The following is a 24,369-nucleotide window of genomic DNA, read 5'->3' on the forward strand; positions in this document are numbered from 1 at the left end:
CGTTTCTGAAAGTATTTGTATGGAGTGTAGCCATGTATGGAAGTGAAACATGGACGATAAATAGTTTGGAAAAGAAGAGAATAGAAGCGCGCGCGCACAGGTGTGTGTGTGTGTGTGTGTGTGTGTGTGTGTGTGTGTGTGGGCGCGCGCGAGTGTATACCTGTCCTTTTTTCCCCCTAAGGTAAGTCTTTCCGCTCCTGGGATTGGAATGACTCCTTACCCTCTCCCTTAAAACCCACATCTTTTCGTCTTTCTCTCTCTTTCCCTCTTTCCTGATGAAGCAACCGTCGGTTGCGAAAGCTTGAATTTTGTGTGTATGTTTGTGTTTGTTTCCCTCTTTCCTGATGAAGCAACCGTCGGTTGCGAAAGCTTGAATTTTGTGTGTATGTTTGTGTTTGTTTGTGTGTCTATCAACATGCCAGCTCTTTCGTTTGGTATTCCCTGAATTGTGTCACTTCAGAGATATCGGCCGGTATAGATTAAAATGGAACACTCTGTATAAAGGGAAAACATTGTTACCAATAGCTCAAAATGTATGTTTCAGACTTACTTCAGGTTTTTACACACATTGCTGTAATAAACATTTAGATACATATAGACAACATACTTTATATATATACAATTAGCAACCGTATTGGTTTATGATTAAAATACTATTACAGTATCTGAATTTGCAGTAACAATAAACAAGGCTCCAGGTCCGCGAAGGGGGGCAGGGGAAGAGTGGATGGATAGAGGGGTGAGAAGAAATGAAGATAGAAAATGGGTAGACAGAGAGGGCTGGTGAAGATGAAGAGTGAAGAGGGGGGGGGGGGGGGAGTTAGGAGGATATGGGTGGAGAAAAGGGGGAAGAGGTGGTGGTCTGTGTCTGGGGGGGGGGGAGAAGATGGACAGAGGGAGGGCGAATAGGAGATAAACAAAGAAAGGTAGAGGGGGAGAGGGACAGAGTCTGGTGAGAGAAGGAGATTAGGGAGTATATCCAGTTCCCATACATATTAGAAGCACATACTTTCTCTTTTCTTTTATCCTTTCTTGTCAGTTTAAGCAGACCAGGCCACAGAAAGCATGACCAGGTACAGATAGTTAGTAATAAAATAATAAACTGTAACTCCCCTGAGCTTTGCAATAAATTTACATACTTGTGTAATGAATCTGTTTGCAGTGATATATTTCTACAAATAAGTTGCTATCGACCTGTATTACCAATACCATTGATATAACATTGGAAATAATCAATTATTGATAATATAATGTAAATCGATAGATAAAAAAATCTACTCACCAAGTGGCAGCAGGGGAACACACACACACAGAATGATTTCACTTGTACAAGCTTTCGTAGCCAGTGACTACTTTTTCTGGCAGAAGAGTTGTGAAGGGGAAGGAAGAGGGGTGAAGGAAAAGGACGGGAGAGGTTTAGGGAAAGGGGTATAGTTCGGAAAAGTCACCCAGAATCCCAGGTCAGGGGAGACCCTTCAACTCTTTTGCCAGGAGGAGGAGCCACTAGCTCCGAAAGATTGTAAAAGTTAAATCCTTCTGTGTGTGCGTTCCACTGCCACTGCTTGGTGAGTAGATTTTTTATCTATCCATATACATTACAAAATCATTGACAGTTTGACTTAAAATTCTGGGCCCAAAGGCAGTGATTCACAAGTAAAACTTTCCATTAGTGTTTCATCTCGGACCACTGGAGATGCCCTCAATGATGAAGCAGCAACAGAGACAAAATGTTAGGAGAAAGTTTCACATATTAACCATGGCCTATCAGCCAGGAAAGTGAAGTTCATATATCTTGTGAAAGTCTACATTATATGATCACTCTACAAGGACCATCAATTTAATATAGCTACATTCTTGACCGACAGCATATTACAATTAATAAATTGGTAATGTTTTATAACATAACTATGGCTTTTGATTTGTGAACCATGATATCCTCTCACAAACATTAAAGTAAAGTGAAATACGATAAGTTCATGGTTTTCATCTTATAGGCTTTCTAAATTAGGAGCTGAGATGGTTAATTTGAAAGGACATGGCCGATTTCTTTCCCCAATCTGAGCTTATGCTACATCTCTTTAGTATCCCCACCAGTGGACATGGTGAGCTGGCCCAGGTAGTACAGTGGAATAGTGCAGAAACTGGCCATGGAAGGCACATGTGATGCACATATGGGCAGACCCTCTGACAGGAGTGTTTACCTGCAGACAGCAGTAAGCTGATTGGGCCAATGCTTATGTTGAGTTCAGCCACTGCAGGCCCTCCCTTTTGCTTCGTCCTGAGTGTTCTTGTGAGGTCTCGGTCATCTGGTGCGCACACCAGCCAAGTGCTGAGTTTATTTCCGTGCCCATCTGTATACGGTTTCAGATATGCTTCCCATAGGTTGACTTGCATGATGAGTTTTCTTTCCTCTCACAGGGTTTTGTTCCTCAGTTGTTTTTGAGCCACCATCGATCTGTGAAGTACCTGCATTGACAGTGTAATGTAGTGTTGTTGTCATGCTTGTGTAGATACTAAGGTCTCTAATGGTCTTGTTCTTCGTGGAACCATAAACCCTAGTCTTCCTTCTAAATTGTAATAAATCAAATATTCTGAACCATATACTTTAAAGATACCACACTTGCAGTGTCACAGGATGCAAAGTTTGCCCTCTTTGAAGGTGTCACAAGAATGGAGTATATAGATAAAAATAGTAATAGTTCCCATTCTGAAGGGCAGCTAATGGAATATTTGAAAATGCAAACAGATGTTTCAAGGCAAATATATTGTTAAATTTTGACAGCCTCAATACTTATAGTTCAACATTTCTTAAGTAACTTCAGAACACATAACTGTAAGTTTTTGCTACAGTAAAATAGGTACCATCAGAACACATTATTTTAAGTTTTTGCTACACTCGAATAAAAGTAGTTTAAATGTTCAATTTTCAGGACTACATGTAGATCAGAACCTGAACTGGAAGAAGCTGGACTGAAGGTGCAATAAAGCACCACAATTTAGAAATATTTGTTATATGCACAATTACAGCTATAGGATATTTAAAAAATGAAGAAATTATTTGATTTGTAGGCATCCATCATTAATGAGTTTCCTTTTTTTTGATGAAACTAAATCACAGAGAACCTTTTTAGGGCAGATAAAAGTGTAGTGAGAATTGTATGTGTTGTTAAATATGGTGTAAAGTTTATTTCAGTTATTCCTCACATAATGTGGTTAATGGCTATACCAGTTTCAACTTGCTAGTAAGTGTCACTAGTCCAATAAAAATAAGGAACAGTAGACATATTATGACATTACATTAATAAATTAAATAAAAACACACGTAGATTATATAATTCAATTCGATAGATAAAATATCTACTCATCAAGTGGTAGTAGAAGAACACACACAAAAGGTATTACAGTTTGCAAGCTTTCAGAGCCAGTGGCTCCTTCTTCTTGCAGAAGGATTAAAGGGTAAGGAAGAGGGGTGAAGGAAAAGGACTGGTGAGTTTTAGGAAAAGGAGTAGAGTTCTGAAAAGTCGCCTGGAACCACAGGTCAGGGAAGACTTACCAGACGGGATGAGAAGGAAAGACTCACCAGTCCTTTTCCTTCACCCCTCTTCCTTCCCCTTCAACCCCTCTGCCAAATGAAGGAGCCACTGTCTCTGAAAGTTTGCAAACTGTAATACCTTCTATATATGTGTTCTCCTGGAACTGCTTTCCTACTCATCCTGTGCGGTAAGTCTCCCCTGACCTTAGGTGATGGGTGACTTCTCCGAACTATACCCCGTTTTCTAAACCTCACCAGTCCTTCTCCTTCCCCCTCCTCCTTCTGTAATGCCTTTTATATGTGTGTTGTCCTGTCACCACTTGGTGAGTAGATTTTTTTTATCTATCCAACTATGGTATATTTTCAAAAATTAACTTATGTAAATGATGTTGTTGTGATCTTCAGTCGATAGACTGATTTGATGCAGCTCTCCATGCTAATCTATTCCGTGCAAGCTTCTTCATCTCCAAGTACCGACTGCAACCTACATCCTTCTGAATCTGCTTAGTGTATTCATCTCTTGGTCTCCCTCTACGATTTTTGCCGTCCACTCTGCCCTCCAATATTAACTTGGTGACCTTTTGATGCCTCAAAACATGTTCTACCAAACGATCCCTTCTTCTAGTCAAGTTGTGCCACAAATCCATTAACTGTTACTAACACCTTATATAGCCAGACACAGCTGTGGAAGCTGTTAACATTTTGAAAACTTCCTGGCAGACTAAAACTTTGTGCTGGACCGGTACTTCAACTCAGGACCTTTGCCTTTCATGGGCAAGAGTTACTGGCCTAAGGAAAGCTGCGAGGATGGTTTGTGAGTCATGCTTGGGTAGCTCAGTCGGTAGAGCATGTGGCTGTGAGAGGCAGAGGTCTCGAGCTCGAGTCTCAGTCCAGCACATAGTTTTAATCTGCCACGATGTTTCATATCAGCGCAGACTCCACTGCAGAGTGAAAATTTCATTCTGGTACTACATTTTGATTTGTGTGCATAAATCGGAATTAAGTAAACATAAAATAGTGTATAAAAGTGCAGACTTTCGTGGCCACAATATGAGTAAATTGGCAGTACCAAAACTTGCACTGGACCAAGGAACCATCAAATTTGTTTCTCAAGATCAAATCATTACTATGTTAGAATGTACATTAGGCTGTAGAAATTTAAAAAAAAAAGCACAGAAATAACTTTCACAGTAAAGAGCCAGGTTTGAAATTAGACAAGTTGTGAGCTGTAGTACAAAATAAAGCTCCGTAACACATTTTGGCACGACTCCATGATCTTAGGCAGCGATCTGATAATGTCACAACCGACCTTTGCTTGTATATGCATAAACAATTTGGCTTCCATTGGAAGATGAAATGTTAAGCAGAGAAATATGCCTTGGACCATGACTTAATACTCATAAAACAAATATCACCAAAATACAAAAAAGTGATCTACAAAATGTAAAGCTATCAAGAATTATTTGATAATGCCTAAAAAGTGTTTAAAAACACGCATGACAGCCATAGCCATTTTGTAAAACAAAGTATTATTTTACCACCTGCCCATGTGGTTGAGTTTTTGATAGCCTCTTGTTAGCAGAAGATTTGTGTCTTACGAAAGTGGGACAGAGCACATATTTGACACTGCCATCAATCTTTATTATGCCCTACAGCTCTTTCATTCACACACTGGTCTTTGAAAGCACAGTCCCTAGAAGACAGCTGCCAAGATGGATGCTGACCAAGGCAAACCGGGCACTGTATAGTCAGATGGCTGCGTATCAGTGTACAGACAGTGTCAGGAATGAGCAGATCACATCGACAGCATGTTTCATGAGACTTGTTTTACTTCTGTGCCCAAGACTTCAGGAAAACTGTTTCCTGGTGGGATGAAGCATGCTACTCCATAAGCAGGGTCAAACTTGGGGTCTTGCATGGGTTCAAGTGCAGACTATAGTGAGAATCTCACACCTTTTCAGTTCACTATAGCAATATTCCTTTGTCTTATGAAAGAGAACAAATGAAGATCATGGCATGTGTTCTTGAGTTATGTAAACCATTCCATTCAGTTGTCAGTAATGTGAGAGATTATCAGGAGAGCTTGAGTAGGAAGTAGTATTCTGGTAGACACCAGGATATGTCGAAACCCAGGGAAATGGGGAAGCCATGAAAACTTGCCAGAGACACACTGCAAAAAATATGCTGTCTACCTGCAGACTATTTGCTCATTGTTGACTCAGGAGATCAAAAGCCATTGGGAGTCAGACTGGGCAGAAGTATCTGAAAATAAGGTGTCAGTAAAACCAACAGCCTAGCGATGGCAATCTTCCTTCTAGTTGTGACACGGTGTGAAGTGGCACCAACCCATCTCTGTGTAGGTCATTGTCCTCTGACTCATGACTTCTTACTCTGGCTAAGAAGACTCATCAGTTTATGGATTATGTATTTCAAATATGACAGTATTATGTAAATGAAAGTGGCTACTCACCATATAGCGGAGATGCTGAGTCGCAAATAGGCACAACAAAAAGACGGTCACAAATATAGCTTTCAATCAGCAAGGCCTTCATCAAAATTAGACGACAAAAACACACTTACACACACACTCATACAAACGCAACTCACACACACGACTGCAGTCTCAGGCAACTGAGGCCACATTGCAAGCAGCAGCTTAAGTGCATGGTGGGAGTGGCGACTGTGTGGGAGTAAGGAGGAGACTGGGGTGGGGAGGAGGAGGGAGAGTAGGGTAGGGGTGGCGGACAGTGACATGCTGTTGGGGAGCACACAGAGATGAGGTGGAAAGAGGGTATGGCAGCTGTGTGTAGCTGGGAGGTTAGATGGAGACCTTGAACCTTGCCTCACCATCATTCCCCAAATCCCTCAACATGCAAACTAGCCCTACATTCCCAGAAAGAACTACAGTTCACCATCTAAAAGCTGATCCCGACCTAATAATCCTATCTGCAGATAAAGGCTCCAACACTGTTATTTTGAAACGCAAGGGATATCTGGCAGAAGGACTCACCAGCTGTCAGACACATCCACCTACAAACCTTGCCACAGTGACCCCATCCCAGAAATCCAGCAGGATCTCCAGTCACTCCTCAAATCCTTAGGCCCATCCCAGAACCTCTCTATGGAGTCCATCTCTCTGCTCACCCCTACCAGTCCCCACACTCCCACCTTCTATGTGCGTCCAAAGCCCGTAAACCCAACCACCCAGGATGCTCCATTGTGGCTGGTTAATGTGCCCCCATTGAGGGAACCTCTGCTCTCATAGACGCAACACCTTCAACCTATTACACGGAACCTAACCCCCTATATAAGAGATACCAACCATTTCCTACACTGACTCACCATAGTGCCTGTCCCCTTACCTCACTGTGCCCTACTCATCAATATTGATACCACCCCCCTTTACACTAACATCCCTAATGCTCATGGCCTTACTGCTATTGAACACTACCTTTACCAATGCCTGACAGATTCCAAACCAACAACCTCCTTCCTAGTAACCATGACCAACTATATCCTCACCCACTATTACTTCTTCTTTGAAGGCATTACCTACAAACAAATCCGGGGTACGGCTATGGACACCCGCATGACGCCATCCTATGCCAACCTATTCATGGGCCATCTAGAGGAATCCTTCCTAAAAACCCAGAATCCTAAACCCCTCACGTGATTCAGATTCATTGATGGCATCTTTGCTATCTGCATTGAAGGTGAGGACACACAATCCACATCATTCCTCCAGAACCTCAGTAACTTCTCCCCCATTTGCTTCATCTGGTCCTACTCAACCTAACAAGCCACCTTCCTAGATGTTGACCTCAACCTCAGAGATGGCTACATCAGTACCTCCATCCATATCAAACCTACTTAGCATCAGCAATACCTTCACTTCGACAGCTGCCATCCATTCTATACCAAGAAGTCCCTTCCATACAGTCTAGCCTCCCGTGGTCATCGTATCTGCAGTGACAAGCAGTCCCTCTCAAGATATACCAAGAGTCTCATTGAAGCCTTCACTGACCGTAATTATCCTCCCAGCCTTGTATAAAAACAAATCTCCCATGCCTTATCTTTCCTGTCTCTCACTACCTTTCTGCTCTCTTATTTGACTCGTATCCTCTGATAAAGATGCCCTAAGCTATCTTAAAGAATTACCAAGTGAAAGTAAACCACCAGAAAAGACATTTGTGTATAATGCAACAGCATAGAGAATGCTTAATACCCTTGTCTCATAACAGTTCAGTATGGGTGCTAAAGACCTCAGTGTCATGCATTGAAATAAATCCATAATTTTCACCACCATCCTTTTTCCATTTTGTCCTGTTTGTATTAGTGCTCTGCTAGGTATCAGGTCATTGTTGATTTTGCATTAAGCACTAATCAAAAGAAAATAAATAGTTTTCGTAGTGAATGTACCTCTGCTTGCAGTATGCTGATTGTGATGGGTTGCCATCTTAGCATCCTTTAGAATCATAAAGAGCTCTGCATTACACTACTGTGTTTACATTAAAAAAAACCTATGCCGTCATTTATTTAGTCATTACTCTTCAACCTTGATATGCAAAGATAATTGACCGGTTAATATATACCTGGTTCTTCCAGTGTTTTGCAAATGAAGTATTACCCTGTGTAATATATGAATAACCATGGAAGGAATAGTTAGATATCGTTTCAGTAGATGCTATATCAGCTTTAGCTGTGTGTTTTTCTCTTGCATCTGTGAATAATTCTCATAAATTTGCTGTGTCTTATACAATTAACAAATGTTTAACTGCCATTTGTCACATTGAATATTGTAGAAAACTTCCCCTTAGTTTTGATATATGTTGTAGAGATATGTGTAATAATTATTATTTTTAAGTCTTATTTCTGCTCTCTTATTTGACTCTTGGCCTCTGCTACAGATGCCCTAAGATATCTTAAAGAATTACCACGTGAAAGCAAAGCACCGGAGAAGACATTTGTGTATAATGCAACAGCATGGAGAATGCTTAATACTCTTGCCGAAGAAGGTCGTACAGATGATGTGAAACTACTGCTAGAAACTTTGGCAGAAAACAAATTCATTGAACTTAACAATATCATGCTGGGACCTCTTGTAAAGTCCTGCATAGTAAGGTACAGTGACCAAATTCAAATTACTTAGAATAAAATTTCTAATAGTTTCCATTGTATTATTTATGTTGGTGAATTTGTAATGTTAAAAGGATACATCTATAATGCTAAAACATATTAATTATACTTTTTAATTACAATTTATATTTAGAGAAGACGTTCCACAAGCAATGCAGGCTTTTGAATGGTGTGTTGAACACCATTCATGTACTCCATGGAAAAATGAGCTGGCTCGCCGTCTTATACAATCTGAGAATCCAGATATGCTTCAGCACTTGACTGATCTAAGCACTAAAGTTCACGGTGAAATTAATAGTTTGTATGACCTGGTGTTTGCATTTGTGGAGTGTGGTCGTGTCCGTGCTGCACGAAAAATACTTGAGGTTAGTATCTCTTTGTGTACTGAAATTGAAAGAAAGCATTTATATTCTAATGATAGGCTTGTAAAATTTTCACTTTTTGTAACTATTTCTTGAAAAAGATAATGATTTTAATAAATTTAAAAAAATCTCCCTTGAACATTGCCTTTTTACAGAAGAATGTTTCTCTTTAAGGCATTTCATAGTTGCACAATAGTGATTATGTGGTCCAGACACATTACTGTGACCACCTGTCAAAAGACTGAATAATAACCTTTTGCCGCAGTCATGCCATTGAAGTGGTCCAACAGATTCTTGAATATGTTTAAGTCCAGGGAGTACGGTGAACTTATGCTAGTGCACTTTGAACCACACTTGTAACTGCGAGCTGTGACACATTGCATTGTCCTGCTGGTAGATGCCATTGTGCCGAGATAAAACAAACTGCATGTAGAGGTAGGCATGGTCCCCAGGGATGGATACAGACTTGTATCGATCTATTGTGTCTTTCAGAAAGACAAGATCAACGAAAGAATGCTTCAGAAACATTCCCTAGACAATAATGCCCCCTCCTCTGGCCTCGACCCTTCTGACAACTGTTGTAGTGTGTTTACTTTCAGAAGTTTCGTGCTTTACACGCCATTGGCCACTGATGGAGCATAAAATGTGATTCATCTGAAAAGGCCACCTGTCACCAGTCCAGTTGCAGTACTGGTGTGCAAATTTCTGCCTGCTTCGCAAATCAATAGCAGTCAGCGTGGGTGCTTGAACCAGGCGCCTGGTGCTGTGGCCTATATGTAGCAATGTGCAGTGAATGGTCATTGAGGAGACACTGTTGGTAGCCCCTTGGTTCATCTGGACAGTGAGTTGCTCAACAGTTGCACATCTGCTTGTCCTTATACATGTCTGCAACCGTCATTCACCCCAGTCATCTGCGACCTGTGGTGCAGCACTGTTGCCTTGGTGCCGGTTTTGGATGGTACCATTTGCCATGCATGGCCTGTTTTAACCACAGCAGCACACGAACAGTTTATAATCGTAGCCATTTCGGAAATGCTTCCAGCCTTGGCTCAAAAGTCAGTGATGTCGATGTTTTTGGTGTCAGATAAATCGCTCCATTTCCACATTATGATGACTGAACTGTTTTCTGTGTCCTCTGACTGAGAACTTAGTAGCTTCTGGATGAATCCTTTCTCCAAGCTGTGGACTACATACAAGATTTGTCCGAGCAACAATCTTAAACTGTCGCGTGTGTGCACAAAACAAAAGCTGCATTTGAACAGTGCTTTCTGCAATTTCTAAGCATCTGTTCAAGTTGTGGTTTTCAACTTAAAGCAGCAGCCAGACTATGGCATTGGAAATTCTGCCAATCTCACAAAACAGCAGAGGCATGCATGTGCAAAGCTGAGTGTATACAGTGAGACAGCTCTCCTATCCAATGAAAACAAATCAGACTTTTGTGTTTGGAAACTGTCAACAGAATTTAAATATGTTTATGTAGTTACATTAGACAGAAGTACAATTATTTGTTATTTTGACTTATTTTAATTCCCTTATTTTATTTTATTTGCACATTATTAGCCAAAAAACCATTAGTCATCTTTCAGAATGTTGAAGTTATTTTTCTCAGTGTGCTAAAAAATTGCTTTTATAAAGCTGATTTTTTTTCCCCCATCCTTGGGCTCACTGATAAACCAAAATGGAGTATTACTTTCTGCTGAGGCTGTCAGTTTATGTTACGATATTCCACAGTTCTTGTTGGACTTTCTCGTGTTCTGTTTGTTGTATCAGATAATGTACTACCTGTTACTGATATATGTATGAATGTTAGTACGTGTTTACTCAGTGGTTTAAATTGGTCAGTTGTGTTGAATAAATCATTTTGTTTACAAGACACATTTCTACTCACGTGGACTACCTTCTCTAGGCCTCACGTTATTTCTAAAGTTAGGGACATTTACATCTTAAATTAGAAATTTCAATCTTTGGTATATTATTGATTGAAAGCCTATAGGTTTTATCATCATAATACAATTTTCATTTATTATATGTGAGATATATTTTGTGACCCCCCCATGAACCATGGACCTTGCCGTTGGTGGGGAGGCTTGCGTGCCTCAGCGATACAGATGGCCGTACCATAGGTGCAATCACAACGGAGAGGTATCTGTTGAGAGGCCAGACAAACATGTGGTTCCTGAAGAAGGGCAGCAGCCTTTTCAGTAGTTGCAGGGGCAACAGTCTGGATGATTGACTGATCTGGCCTTGTAACATTAACCAAAACGGCCTTACTGTGCTGGTACTGCGAACGGCTGAAAGCAAGGGGAAACTACAGCCATCATTTTTCCCGAGGACATGCAGCTTTACTGTATGATTAAATGATGATGGCGTCATCTTGGGTAAAATATTCCGGAGGTAAAATAGTCCCCCATTCGGATCTCCGGGCGGGGACTACTCAAGAGGGCGTCGTTATCGGGAGAAAGAAAACTGGCGTTCTACGGATCGGAGCGTGGAATGTCAGATCCCTTAATCGGGCAGGTAGATTAGAAAATCTAAAAAGGGAAATGGATAGGTTAAAGTTAGATATAGTGGGAATTAGTGAAGTTCGGTGGCAGGAGGAACAAGACTTTTGGTCAGGTGATTACAGGGTTATAAATACAAAATCAAATAGGGGTAATGCAGGAGTAGATTTAATAATGAATTAAAAAAATAGGAGTGCGGGTTAGCTACTACAAACAGCATAGTGAACGCATTATTGTGGCCAAGATAGACACAAAGCCCATGCCTACTACAGTAGTATAAGTTTATATGCCAACTAGCTCTGCAGATGATGAAGAAATTGATGAAATGTATGACGAGATAAAAGAAATTATTCAGGTAGTGAAGGGAGACGAAAATTTAATAGTCATGGGTGACTGGAATTCGTCAGTAAGAAAAGGGAGAGAAGGAAACAGTAGGTGAATACGGATTGGGGGGAAGAAATGAAAGAGGAAGCCGCCTCGTAGAATTTTGCACAGAGCATAACTTAATCATAGCTAACACTTGGTTCAAGAATCATAAAAGAAGGTTGTATACCTGGAAGAATCCTGGAGATACTAAAAGGTATCAGATAGATTATATAATGGTAAGACAGAGATTTAGGAACCAGGTTTTAAATTGTAAGACATTTCCAGGGGCAGATGTGGATTCTGACCACAATCTATTGGTTATGAACTGCAGATTGAAACTGAAGAAACTGCAAAAAGGTGAGAATTTAAGGAGATGGGACCTGGATAAACTGAAAGAACCAGAAGTTGTAGAGAGTTTCAGGGAGAGCATAAGGGAACAATTGACAGGAATGGTGGAAAGAAATACAGTAGAAGAAGAATGGGTAGCTCTGAGGGATGAAGTAGTGAAGGCAGCAGAGGATCAAGTAGGTAAAAAGACGAGGGCTAATAGAAATCCTTGGGTAACAGAAGAAATATTGAATTTAATTGATGAAAGGAGAAAATATAAAAATGCCGTAAATGAAGCAGGCAAAAAGGAATACAAACGTCTCAAAAATGAGATCGACAGGAAGTGCAAAATGGCTAAGCAGGGATGGCTAGAGGACAAATGTAAGGATGTAGAGGCCTGTCTCACTAGGGGCAAGATAGATACTGCCTACAGGAAAATTAAAGAGACCTTTGGAGAGAAGAGAACCACTTGTATGAATATCAAGAGCTCAGATGGCAACCCAGTTCTAAGCAAAGAAGGGAAGGCATAAAGGTGGAAGGAGTATATAGAGGGTTTATACAAGGGCGATGTACTTGAGGACAATATTATGGAAATGGAAGAGGATGTAGATGAAGACAAAATGGGAGATAAGATACTGCATGAAGAGTTTGACAGAGCACTGAAAGACCTGAGTCGAAACAAGGCCCCGGGAGTAGACAAAATTCCATTAGAACTACTGAAAGCCTTGGGAGAGCCAGTCATGACAAAACTCTACCATCTGGTGAGCAAGATGTATGAGACAGGTGAAATACCCTCAGACTTCAATTCCAATCCCAAAGAAAGCAGGTGTTGACAGATGCGAAAATTACCGAACTATCAGTTTAATAAGTCACAGTTGCAAAATACTAACGCGAATTCTTTACAGACGAATGGAAAAACTGGTAGAAGCGGACCTCGGGGAAGATCAGTTTGGATTCCGTAGAAATGTTGGAACACGTGAGGCAATACTAACCTTGCGACTTATCTTAGAAGCTAGATTAAGAAAAGGCAAACCTACGTTTCTAGCATTTGTAGACTTAGAGAAAGCTTTTGACAATGTTAACTGGAATACTCTCTTTCAAATTCTGAAGGTGGCAGGGGTAAAATACAGGGAGTGGAAGGCTATTTACAATTTGTACAGAAACCAGATGGCAGTTATAAGAGTCGAGGGGCATGAAAGGGAAGCAGTGGTTGGGAAAGGAATGAGACAGGGTTGTAGCCTCTCCCCGGTGTTATTCAATCTGTATATTGAGCAAGCAGTAAAGGAAACAAAAGAAAAATTCGGAGTAGGTATTAAAATTCATGGAGAAGAAGTAAAAACTTTGAGGTTTGCCGTTGACATTGTAATTCTATCAGAGACAGACTTGGAAGAGCAGTTGAACGGAATGGACAGTGTCTTGAAAGGAGGATATAAGATGAACATCAACAAAAGCAAAATGAGGATAATGGAATGTAGTCAGATTAAATCTGGTGATGCTGAGGGAATTAGATTAGGAAATGAGACACTTAAAGTAGTAAAGGAGTTTTGCTATTTAGGGAGTAAAATAACTGATGATGATCGAAGTAGAGAGGATATAAAATGTAGACTGGCAATGGCAAGGAAATCGTTTCTGAAGAAGAGAAATTTGTTAACATCGAGTATAGATTTAAGTGTCAGGAAGTCATTTCTGAAAATATTTGTATGTAGTGTAGCCATGTATGGAAGTGAAATGTGGACGATAACTAGTTTGGACAAGAAGAGAATAGAAGCTTTCGAAATATGGTGCTACAGAAGAATGCTGAAGATAAGGTGGGTAGATCACGTAACTAATGAGGAGGTACTGAAAAGGATTGGGGAGAAGAGAAGTTTGTGGCACAACTTGACTAGAAGAAGGGATCGGTTGGTAGGACATGTTTTGAGGCATCAAGGGATCACAAATTTAGCATTGGAGGGCAGCGTGGAGGGTAAAAATCGTAGAGGGAGACCAAGAGATGAATACACTAAGCAGATTCAGAAGGATGTAGGTTGCAGTAGGTACTGGGAGATGAATAAGCTTGCACAGGATAGAGTAGCATGGAGAGCTGCATCAAACCAGTCTCAGGACTGAAGACCACAACAACAACAACATATTTTGTGAGTACCTTTTATACCATTATCCCCTTACCGGTCACTTGTTTTCATCATTAGACACTAATAAAAGAATGAAAAAAACTTTAAATCACATTCTAAGAGTGTTATTTCTGTGATGTTACTGCTCTACAACTTTGGTTTCGTGTAGGAGTACTGATGTAAGACAGCAGATTAATTTCAACTTGATACTCTGCAGAACTACTACTCTGATATTTAATATCTAAACTGATGTTTCTGATGTGTACCTAGTGTTGACAACTAGATTGTTTGAGACTCTTGTATCTAGATTAAACTAGAATGGCAAACCCATATTATTCAGTTGCAACAAAGAACAAAGTATGTTACAGGCTTCTCCTTACTCTCTTCATTTAGCTGAGACAATGATCTCATTTAGAAAAGAGCCATGAGAGCAATGACCACTGCAAAGCCAACATATTCCAATCTTCACATCTTGGCATGTCTACATACTGAGAACATCTAAGTCTGGTGGAAGTAACAGCAGTACAGTGAATGCCCATAGTAAAGTAAAATGCATAAAATAAATCTCCATGTTCATGCAGCAGAAAGCTTTGTATTTATAAAAATAGTCATTTTCAACAAGGAATTCAAGTGTAAAACTTGCCAACAAAAACAAAATACATTGTCTTGTCCTTTTTAGTTATAATTCTAAAGGCTAATTGCTTTTTTCCAAATGAATCTTTATTTTTTACATGTTATATCAAAGAAATGACATTAGCAAATGCAACAATAACTGGGATAAGTAATAATTCATGCAAATTCCTCATGAATGAATGTTTGTTTGCTTGGTTGTTGTTGTTGTTGTTGGTGGTGGTGGTGGTGGATTTTATGTTTTTAATGTACACCATCTCTAACTATGTCACCATTTCTATTTGCTACTTTGTGTGTGTGTGTGTGTGTGTGTGTGTGTGTGTGCGTGTGTGTGTTTGTTTGTCTCACGCCAAGTCATTAATAATCTTTCATGACATCCATCATATCCATCCATTGTGTGTATGAAGATATGCATACCTTTTTGGAAAATAATTGGGAGAAGCAAAAGATAAGTAACAGTACAGGGAAAATGCATTTTTCGACACTGTTTTGGTGTGCAGTCACTGTGTTCTTATTTGATGTGCTTTCTGTTGGTTTTCATGACTATGCTATATCTACAAGCATAGTATTTGTGCCTTACTACTTTACAGTACTGAATTATGCCACTTTTAAACAAAGATAGGTTAACTGTAGCACATTTGTACACCGATGTCATATTTCCTGTCTTCTTCTATGTCCTGCGGTGCCAAAAACACAACGAATTCAGTATATCTTTTATATGTCAGTGCATCTAAGCGTGGCATTTTCTTAGCATGCAAGTTATAATACGTTAACTACCAAATACGGCACTTCAGCTTCAGAATCATGGAATCCAACATGGCATTAAAAGAAATTATGCGTTGACATCTAGTTCTACAGATGACCAAACAATGAAATAACAGTATATTTGTTCAAGCAGTGCAAAAATCACTTGCAGTTGGAAGTCCTTCATCGTCTGCACATGTGCAATAGTCAGTTTGCAAATGACATCAGACATCCTCCAATTGCTGCTTGAAAAAAATTGTACACACACATCTTATTCCACTCTCATTACAGGGTTATCTTACCATATCAGACACAGGGACACCTGTGAAAGCACTCATGTCATATCAGCTCAGCCATAATTTCTGGACAGCATTGTGCATGACCCAGCTGTTCACCTTAACAAATGGTTACCGCCAGATTATGGCCAAAATCAGAGTTGACCACCCATTTGCAGAACACATTGTTAAGCACATCTTACTCAGTTTCAACAGCTGCTTCACAACGTGCCATGTGGATCCATTCCCCCAACATTAGGTTCTCTGAATTACATAGGTGAGAGTAGTCACTGAACGTGCACCATAAGCCCCCCAGTCTCAATCTCAGCTGGCCCTGTCTCACTGCCACTCCTACCTGTGCTCCAGGGCCCTAACTTCAGCCATCTTGCACTGACAACCTCTTCCCTGCAGTTTCCTCTTGCTATATTATGTCTCTATTCCCAGTCCACACCTTCACGTCATCATGCATTACATATGGCTCCCCCTGCCTACTGCAAGAATAAGTTCTCCAGTGCTAGTGCCACATTCTTATCCCATGCACATACTGCCTCTTGCTCTCAGCTGTCAGTCCTTCTCCTGCAACCCTCTCCACAAATTCACATCCCCTTTCTCTCTTCCCCCACCCCCACTCCACCTGGCTCAACTTCTCACCCCAGTCAAGCAGCAATGCTGGCACAATACAACAGAAGATTTTACATGTAGAATATGTATAGAGGTAATGAAACACTGACAAAATGGTAGACATTGTAATTCATTTTTAAACTAATTTTTTGCAGACCCCAGGCCTACGCTATCGAACTGAGAGACTGTCCAATGCATGTGAGCGCTACAGACAAGATGGTCAAGTTAGTACACTTGAAGGATTAATAGAAGCTACTAGAGACCTTTCATACATTGATCGGTCAGCAATCTTTTATCAGTTATTACTTTCATATTGTAAGTATATTATGATGGCTGGTAACTTATTTGAATAACAATGATCAGTATTTTTACACTCAGATTAGTCAACTTACCCACAAATGAGAAATACAACATTTGATTTTTAAGGTTTTGTACCTTATAATTAGGCTTTTCGTCCAGAGAGTGATGAATAAGGAATGGACAAAGAAAGGGTAATGTTGAAAGTGCTGCAAGGGACAGGGAAGAATCACTTTTATTTATTTATTAACATTTTCTTTGCATAGAACCATCAACATGATGGCTTTTGCAAACATGAGAAATAATAGCACAACACTAGTTACACCTACAAAATATATTATATACAGTAAGTGTTGCACCTTATATCTATTTTGTACATTTTTTACATTATAGCTGATATGCTACAGCCTCATGTTACAATCAGTGTCTTCAAATTCATTGAATGAATATCAACACTTTCCTGCAGAAAATACTTTAATTTGTTGTTAAAAGCATTTCCCCATAAATGCTCTTAGAGAATTTGGTAGTTTGTGAAACCAGATCAAGCCATTTATGCGTGGGCTTCTGTCTGCCAGTTTTAATGTTCTTTTTTGTAAATAGTTAAATCTTTTCCTGGTATTGTCATCATGTACATCTATGAACTTGATAACTTTTGCTGATGTAATTAATTTAACTATGTACTGATAATACATTACTAGGTATTTGTGCTGCACAAAAACTTCATATCATGAATCTCTGTGGCTGACCCATGTGTAAATCTTTTTGCTCTTCTCTGTAACAATAGTATTCTTCTTAAGTATACATCATCTACATCACCTCATTGTTCACTCCCAAAGAGACACACAGAAAAAAGATAAAAAATACTTATTTGGTTTCAAAATTTTGAACTCATATGTAAGTGATTGTTGGATCAGAGATAATAATTAAACTGTATAAAGGAATCCTAGGTTGTGGAACGAGGCTCTAAAAAATTAGAAAGAATGGAAAGAGGGAGTGTGAAAGGAGCAGGGGAGAGTAAATGTTAAACATTCTAAATTATAAGGAATGATATGGACTGTGTGTTTTAAATAGAACAGGTGGACAGAAGACTACTTCAAAATGATGGCAAAATGTGAAACAAGCACTTCTGCAGATCCAGGTTACTGCTTGTTGGTGGTATATCATTTATATATCATTGGCAAAACTCTCATGTCATTTGACAGATTACATGTGTTGTAGCATTGGTCATCCACTAGTAAATGTGTGTTTCATTAATGCAGTCATGCCGGCCGGTGTGGCCGTGCGGTTAAAGGCGCTTCAGTCTGGAACCGCGTGACCGCTACGGTCGCAGGTTCGAATCCTGCCTCGGGCATGGATGTGTGTGATGTCCTTAGGTTAGTTAGGTTTAATTAGTTCTATGTTCTAGGCGACTGATGACCTCAGAAGTTGAGTCGCATAGTGCTCAGAGCCATTTGAATGCAGTCATTTGACTTCTGTTTTGCACATGATCATTATTTTACCCATTTCCACATTTGTCTTTTCCTTCTGTCTTCTTTTCATATATCACTTTACTTTGCATTCTGTGATTTATTTTGAGCAAAGCTATGTTTTGATTGTTTTGAATGTCTACTGTTCGTTGCTACTATTCTTGAAACTAAGTCTTGGCTGCAATCCTATCATCACTGCAGACTCCTTTCTGGCTATTTTGTTCTTCCAATTTGTGCTGTCATGATAGCTCCTTACATCTTCGAACCTTCTTTTCCAATCAGAAACATGTTGCCCCTGGTTAATTCCATGGACTAATATTTGGGAGAAACAGAATTGAGATCCTTGTCTTTCCATGTGCTCTTTGGTTTTTCTCACTCACCTTGAGTGAGTGTCAGGATCCATCATTTGAAAAGTCCGTGGATGGTTTCCTGGTCCATCATTGTTCAGTCAAATTTTGTGATCCACTTGTAAACTTTTTGTCAGTGAACTTAAAACTCTAATCTCCTTTCCTTTCTTTAAACAAATGTATATTTGTCTCTTTGTCCTGATACGTAACTGCTGCTTATACATTTTGGATTACAATTATAAAAGAAAACATAACTCCTGAGAACAGTTTTTTCACAAACTAATGTATTTCACAAGATAAAATTCAAATGACAAATAATGCATGAGCTCTTAGTTTAAAAGCATCTGATCTGGTTCTTTACTCTTTATTGATATCTCCAGAGGAGCTGCAGACATTTAAATTAGATGTTTTTATTTTTCTACAAATAATTGATGATAATTTCTTTCTCTAATGATAAATAATCATTCAGCAATGTGTAGACAATTTAAGTGTTGAACATTGCAGCTTTGCTGTAAAACTTTCCTTTGTCATCAGAGTATATGCACACATGTGCATAAAAACCTTCCTAGTAGACTAAAACTACATGCAGGAATGAGATGAAAGACTGGACTCCAGTTGACACTCACATAGTAATACAGTTTTAATCTGTTGAGTAATAGTTGAATTCTGTAACTGTTTGTAGAGTTTCATCAGACATAAGAAATTAAATCAGCAGTATACTTATTACTTACTTTTAAGATGAAACAGCAGCTAACAGTCAAGTAGAGCTGAATGACACTTTCGAATATGGGCATTCTGTAGCATATATGTAATTCCATTGGTCATTTATCTGCTGATGAATAATTTTTGTTTATTGGTGTCTTTTTTTCTGACTACTTTGTCCAGAGTGTAATGCTGGATTTCCATCTTTAGCATAGGGGATTCCTTATCTTTCCAAAAGACTATATTCTTTAACTTTTCTTCTCATGTCATTGAGTTTATCATCATAGTAAAATGACAAATCTTCAGGCTGCAATCTACTAGCTGAATGATTTAAAAATCATTGTTACAGGTAATAATGAAGATGTGGACAAAGCTCTTGGACTTTGGACAAGGATGCAAGAAGAGGATGTGCAGCCAACTGATAAATTCCTGTTCACACTGGGTACATTCCTAGAACAGAAAGGAAGAACTGCCCCTTTTGTAATTCCACAGATTTCCCAGGAAACAAAAACAAAGACACGTGAAGTGCAACATGTAGATAAGGTCCCTGCAACTGAGCAAATCTTGCTAAAGGAATTTCGAAAAGCCCTAAATAATGATGATTTAGACAAAGCCCTAGAAATAAAAAGAAGGTTAATATAGGAAAAACTTTTATGTTTCTTTAGTAATACTCATAAATCAAAGTAAAATTTTCAGCAGAATTTTGCATTGACTGATTTGAGATTTGCATGTATTATCATTCTCAATTATTTGAGTGTATGGAAGGTTGTGTACATCCAGTTTTGGTTTTTAAAATTTTCTGAACCATTCATTTTTATTTTTGTATCATCTGTAGCAAGGGGTACAAAATAGTGTGTCTTTTACCTTGTTGGTCATTTACTCATTTCCTACCAGAGCAAGAAAACTTTGCTCCTAAATCAGACTGGCCCCAAAATCTGTGTTTACTGTCCATGAGGTCTATTGGGTGCAGCAGCTATGTATACGACATAATCACAGTTTTAGTACGAGGGTAATCCCAAAAGTAAGGTCTCCTATTTTTTACAAGTACATAGACCTGTTTATTTCTACAATGGTTTACAGCAGTTTACAGCTTCAACATTTAGCTATTTTTCGACATAATCACCATTTCTGTTGATGGATTTTTGTAGATGCTGTGGCAGTTACTAAAAGTGTAACTTATATCTTAGTACCTGACTTTTACTGATAAGCTAATGGAAGAAACGAAATTTAAAGAAGGTAGGATAATAAGCAAGGAAGAGACCATTGTATGCCAATCGAACTTGGAAAAATTATAATGGACAACTTGGGCTTCTTACTGGCGTCACACTGCATGGTTCATACAGAATATGAACTCCCCTGAAATCAATTTTTTAAGTTATAAATCTTTTTATTGTACCAACTTGTGTAATCTCTTGTCCACTGTTTGAAGGATCTACAAGAAACACTGCCTTTGGATGTTGAATACAAACCTCCGTATATGGACCTACATAATTGTGAAAAAATTTGGTAGCTTCCTTCTTTAAATTAGATTTGGGTGAAAAGCTTTAATCAACATCATGTTGCCCATCTTCTAATTTGGTGTTGCAGTTTTACAGAAGTGTTCGTTTACTCTAATTTGAGAACTTTTCTTCAATTCCTTTTCCACACATTAATGTACATCATTCCTATGTTGGATAGTATCTTTTGGCCTTTTAAATAATTTTAACAGCATTTCTCTGATAAATTTTCTATTTAATAGCTCCATTGGTGAAAGACCTGTAGACAAATGAGGCAGCTCATTTAAAATAACTTGGAACTCTGAAATCATTTGAGCTCATGTAGCACATTTGTCTGAACAATATTGGCAAAGTCTAACCTAATTCATCACCCTTGCTGATGGATTAGCCATCTCATGGTAAAAATTCTTTAAAAGTGCCTATAAATTGCGGACAATTTTTCCGTAAGTAATCATCTTGGTTTTCCCACAGCTTGGGACAAAAATATGACAGTGGGAAATGGAAATTAAGAATTAATAAAGGAGTTTACCAAAAAACAGAACAAGTATTAGAAACATTGAGGAAGAGAGGGTTGTATTCTGTGGAAGCCTACAAAGGCTAGATGAAAATAATAATAATAATAATTGTAATTTTTAACTTTGACAGAAACACAAAATCATTGGCGACTTTTATCGGAGAAGTTAAAACAGTCCTGAGGTAAATGGAAATAATGGAGGAAGAAATAGGAAAAAGAGAAAAGTTCAAAATAAAAATAAAAGGTTTTAAGGGTTTGCCAGATGAAAACAAAGAAGATGAAAGGCACAGTAGGGACAGAAGAAAAAAGAAAAAAACATAGGAAGAGAATGGAAACTATTGGAAAGAAAGAAAGGAGAAAAAAGGAAGACATAAGTTATTTCATGTGATCCTTAGCAGGAAAAGAAAAGAAAAAATCTCACATCTACTGTGTAACAGTCTGCTTTCCTTTAGGAAAGACATGGCCTGGTGGGCTGCATACAGTGTGGTCAGAAACAGTCTAAAAAGCTTGTAAGGGTGTTGCCAGGTAGGTTGTGCTGAAAGCACAATGTGTTGTTCTGTTCCTTAGCTAATTATCATTGAAGGTAGCCAATCAGACCATTGTGCACACAAATTCAAGTGGCCCATCAGGTACAGTTAATGTCAGTTTTTCCCATAGGATAGATCATAGCACATGACACTGCTCATCCTTTAGCTCAGATTCGATCATTGCTATCAACCCATGTCCAATTTTTGTTGGTTGGTTGATTTGGGGGAGGTGACCAAACAACGAGGTCATTGGTCCCGCAATTTTTGAAATGCACTTTTGTTTGATTTTAGGAAACCAAACAAGAACACATTTGGTAACACCATCTCTGATGGGCTGCTTGAATTCACACAGTGGCTTGATTGCCTAACTTCAATCCTAATTAACATGGAGACAGCGCAACATCTCAAATTTTTTTTTCTTAACCATTAGCTCTCAGCATAACCTACCCTGCTACACCCTTACAAGCTTTTCAGGTTTGACCACCCTGTATATTACTATTTTTGAGCTCCTCATTAGGGTCTGGAATTTTTGTAGACTCTGTATGGTCGATAACAACTTTTTCTCAGTTGCTGAGTAATTCATCTAATTTTTATTAAGTCTTCAACTAACAAATGCTATTTACTCTCGTCTGGGTCCCACTCTTCTTGGAACAGCTCACAACTCTACCCATATTCCCATGTCTCTGTGACCAATTGAAATGTTTGGTCATTTTAGGATGATGTAAAATAGTAACATGTAGAACAGCTTGCTTGATATTAAATGCTTCAGATTTACCATCATCCCAGGTCCAGGTATATCTTTGTTTCTATAAAATTAATAAATGAGGATCATTCATCTGCTAGCCTGTTGTATATAATTTATATAACATGGTTTCACAATTGTTTGACATTCTTTGGATGTGGATGGTTTTTTATACCTTGTATTCTTTCTGGATCAGCTTGTTTTTTCCTTGTATTCTGATGATAGTTCCCAAAAATTTCAATTCTTTTCGTACCTGATACTACTTAGAAAGTTTTGTTGTTATCCTCTTTTCTTCTAATTGCCTAAAGGTATGTACCAGAAATTTTCAAAGGTCTTCCCAAGTTGTATGGACTAGCAGTTTACCTAAAGCACCCATGAAATATGTTGCTGAAATGTTCAAACCAAATGGTAAAACCTTGAATGGATAAGATTTACTCTCAAACGACAAAGCCATATTGTCTTGACTTTTTGTGTAATTTGACTTGTCAATATTTGTCCATTAAATCCATTGAACTAAAACATTCTGTTTCTTCAAACCCAGATAATAAATTTTCTATACTCACGGGTCTATCCTGCTCAGTTTCTACATGTTTATTAAGTATTCATTCATCCAAAAGTAAACATACAACTCTTGCATGTTTCTTAGCCAGTAATAACAGATTATTGTAGACACTAAGGCCACTTTCAATTATGTCATTGTTAATCATGTTTTGTATCTCTTCCCTCACTGCATTGGTCTTGGATAGAGCTTACAAAAGAAAGGCTTCTCATCTTTTCCTATGAACCTACACATGTATTCCTTAATGATTCCTGGTCTATCCAAAGATGCATCTTTGTATTTTAATGAAATACTATCTAGTTGAGGTTTTGTTCTCTTGGTTATACGAGCGATTCTCTCGCTTTTGACTTAATTTTGCTTAGTAATTCCTCTTTTGCTTGTTTCATTTCGTCTACCATAACAATACTAGTAGAAGATGGTAAATAAATACGCTTCACCAATCTTCTTCTATAAATTCTAATATATTATTTTGGAAAGCTACGCTAGCAATTTTACTATCTACCATATTTATCCAATTACAAGACGAGGTTTTTTCCCAAATGTGTCGTTCAAAAAATGGAGAGTTGTCATATATTTGCAGATTAAGTCATCTTACATTTTCAGATGAAGCTTCGGCTGTTGTTATCATGTACAGATTTATTTTGGAAAATTCGGAAGGGCGGAGTCAGCAGTCGGTTTTCGCACTGGAACAGGCTCAAGACTTCCAGATATGCCTAAGCGCTCTGTACAGGATCGACGTTACTCGAACAACCACGTGATTTTGCCTCATGCGGTGCTAGTGCAAGGGATATGTGAGAAACTATGAACTGGATACTACAACAATCAATTGCTCTGCTTAAAATTTGACAATTTTGTGAAATGCAGGAAGAAACAGCACTAAATTCTATCCTCTTACAAACTCCTTTTGTGTCTGAACAGGTTTACAACAAAAGTTCTCATACTGAGAGAATGTAATGATTTACCAAAGGGGTGTGCACATCAGATATTCAGTCACCGTTAACATATTAGAATACCGGGTAAAAATGTTACCAGCTTTTAATCAGCTTTAGAACATAATGGTGACATTAAGATGAAACAAGAAGGAAAATTAATCCAGAATTGATTCATTGTTGTCAGG

At 38.7% G+C, this 24,369-nt stretch overlaps 1 protein-coding gene across 1 annotated transcript in view; it reads left to right on the forward strand.

Moving 5' to 3' along the window:
- The window catches only part of LOC126194648 (leucine-rich PPR motif-containing protein, mitochondrial), a 194,171-nt gene that overhangs the window by 119,499 nt on the left and 50,303 nt on the right, over positions 1-24,369 (forward strand). Inside the window, exons 13-16 of the mRNA XM_049932831.1 lie at positions 8,440-8,653; positions 8,802-9,033; positions 16,758-16,917; positions 19,764-20,046. Coding sequence (XP_049788788.1) covers positions 8,440-8,653; positions 8,802-9,033; positions 16,758-16,917; positions 19,764-20,046 — 889 coding nt within the window. The remainder of the gene's footprint in view (positions 1-8,439; positions 8,654-8,801; positions 9,034-16,757; positions 16,918-19,763; positions 20,047-24,369) is intronic.

The sequence above is a fragment of the Schistocerca nitens genome, chromosome 7 (genome assembly GCF_023898315.1).
Source record: "Schistocerca nitens isolate TAMUIC-IGC-003100 chromosome 7, iqSchNite1.1, whole genome shotgun sequence".
Lineage (NCBI taxonomy): Eukaryota > Metazoa > Arthropoda > Insecta > Orthoptera > Acrididae > Schistocerca > Schistocerca nitens.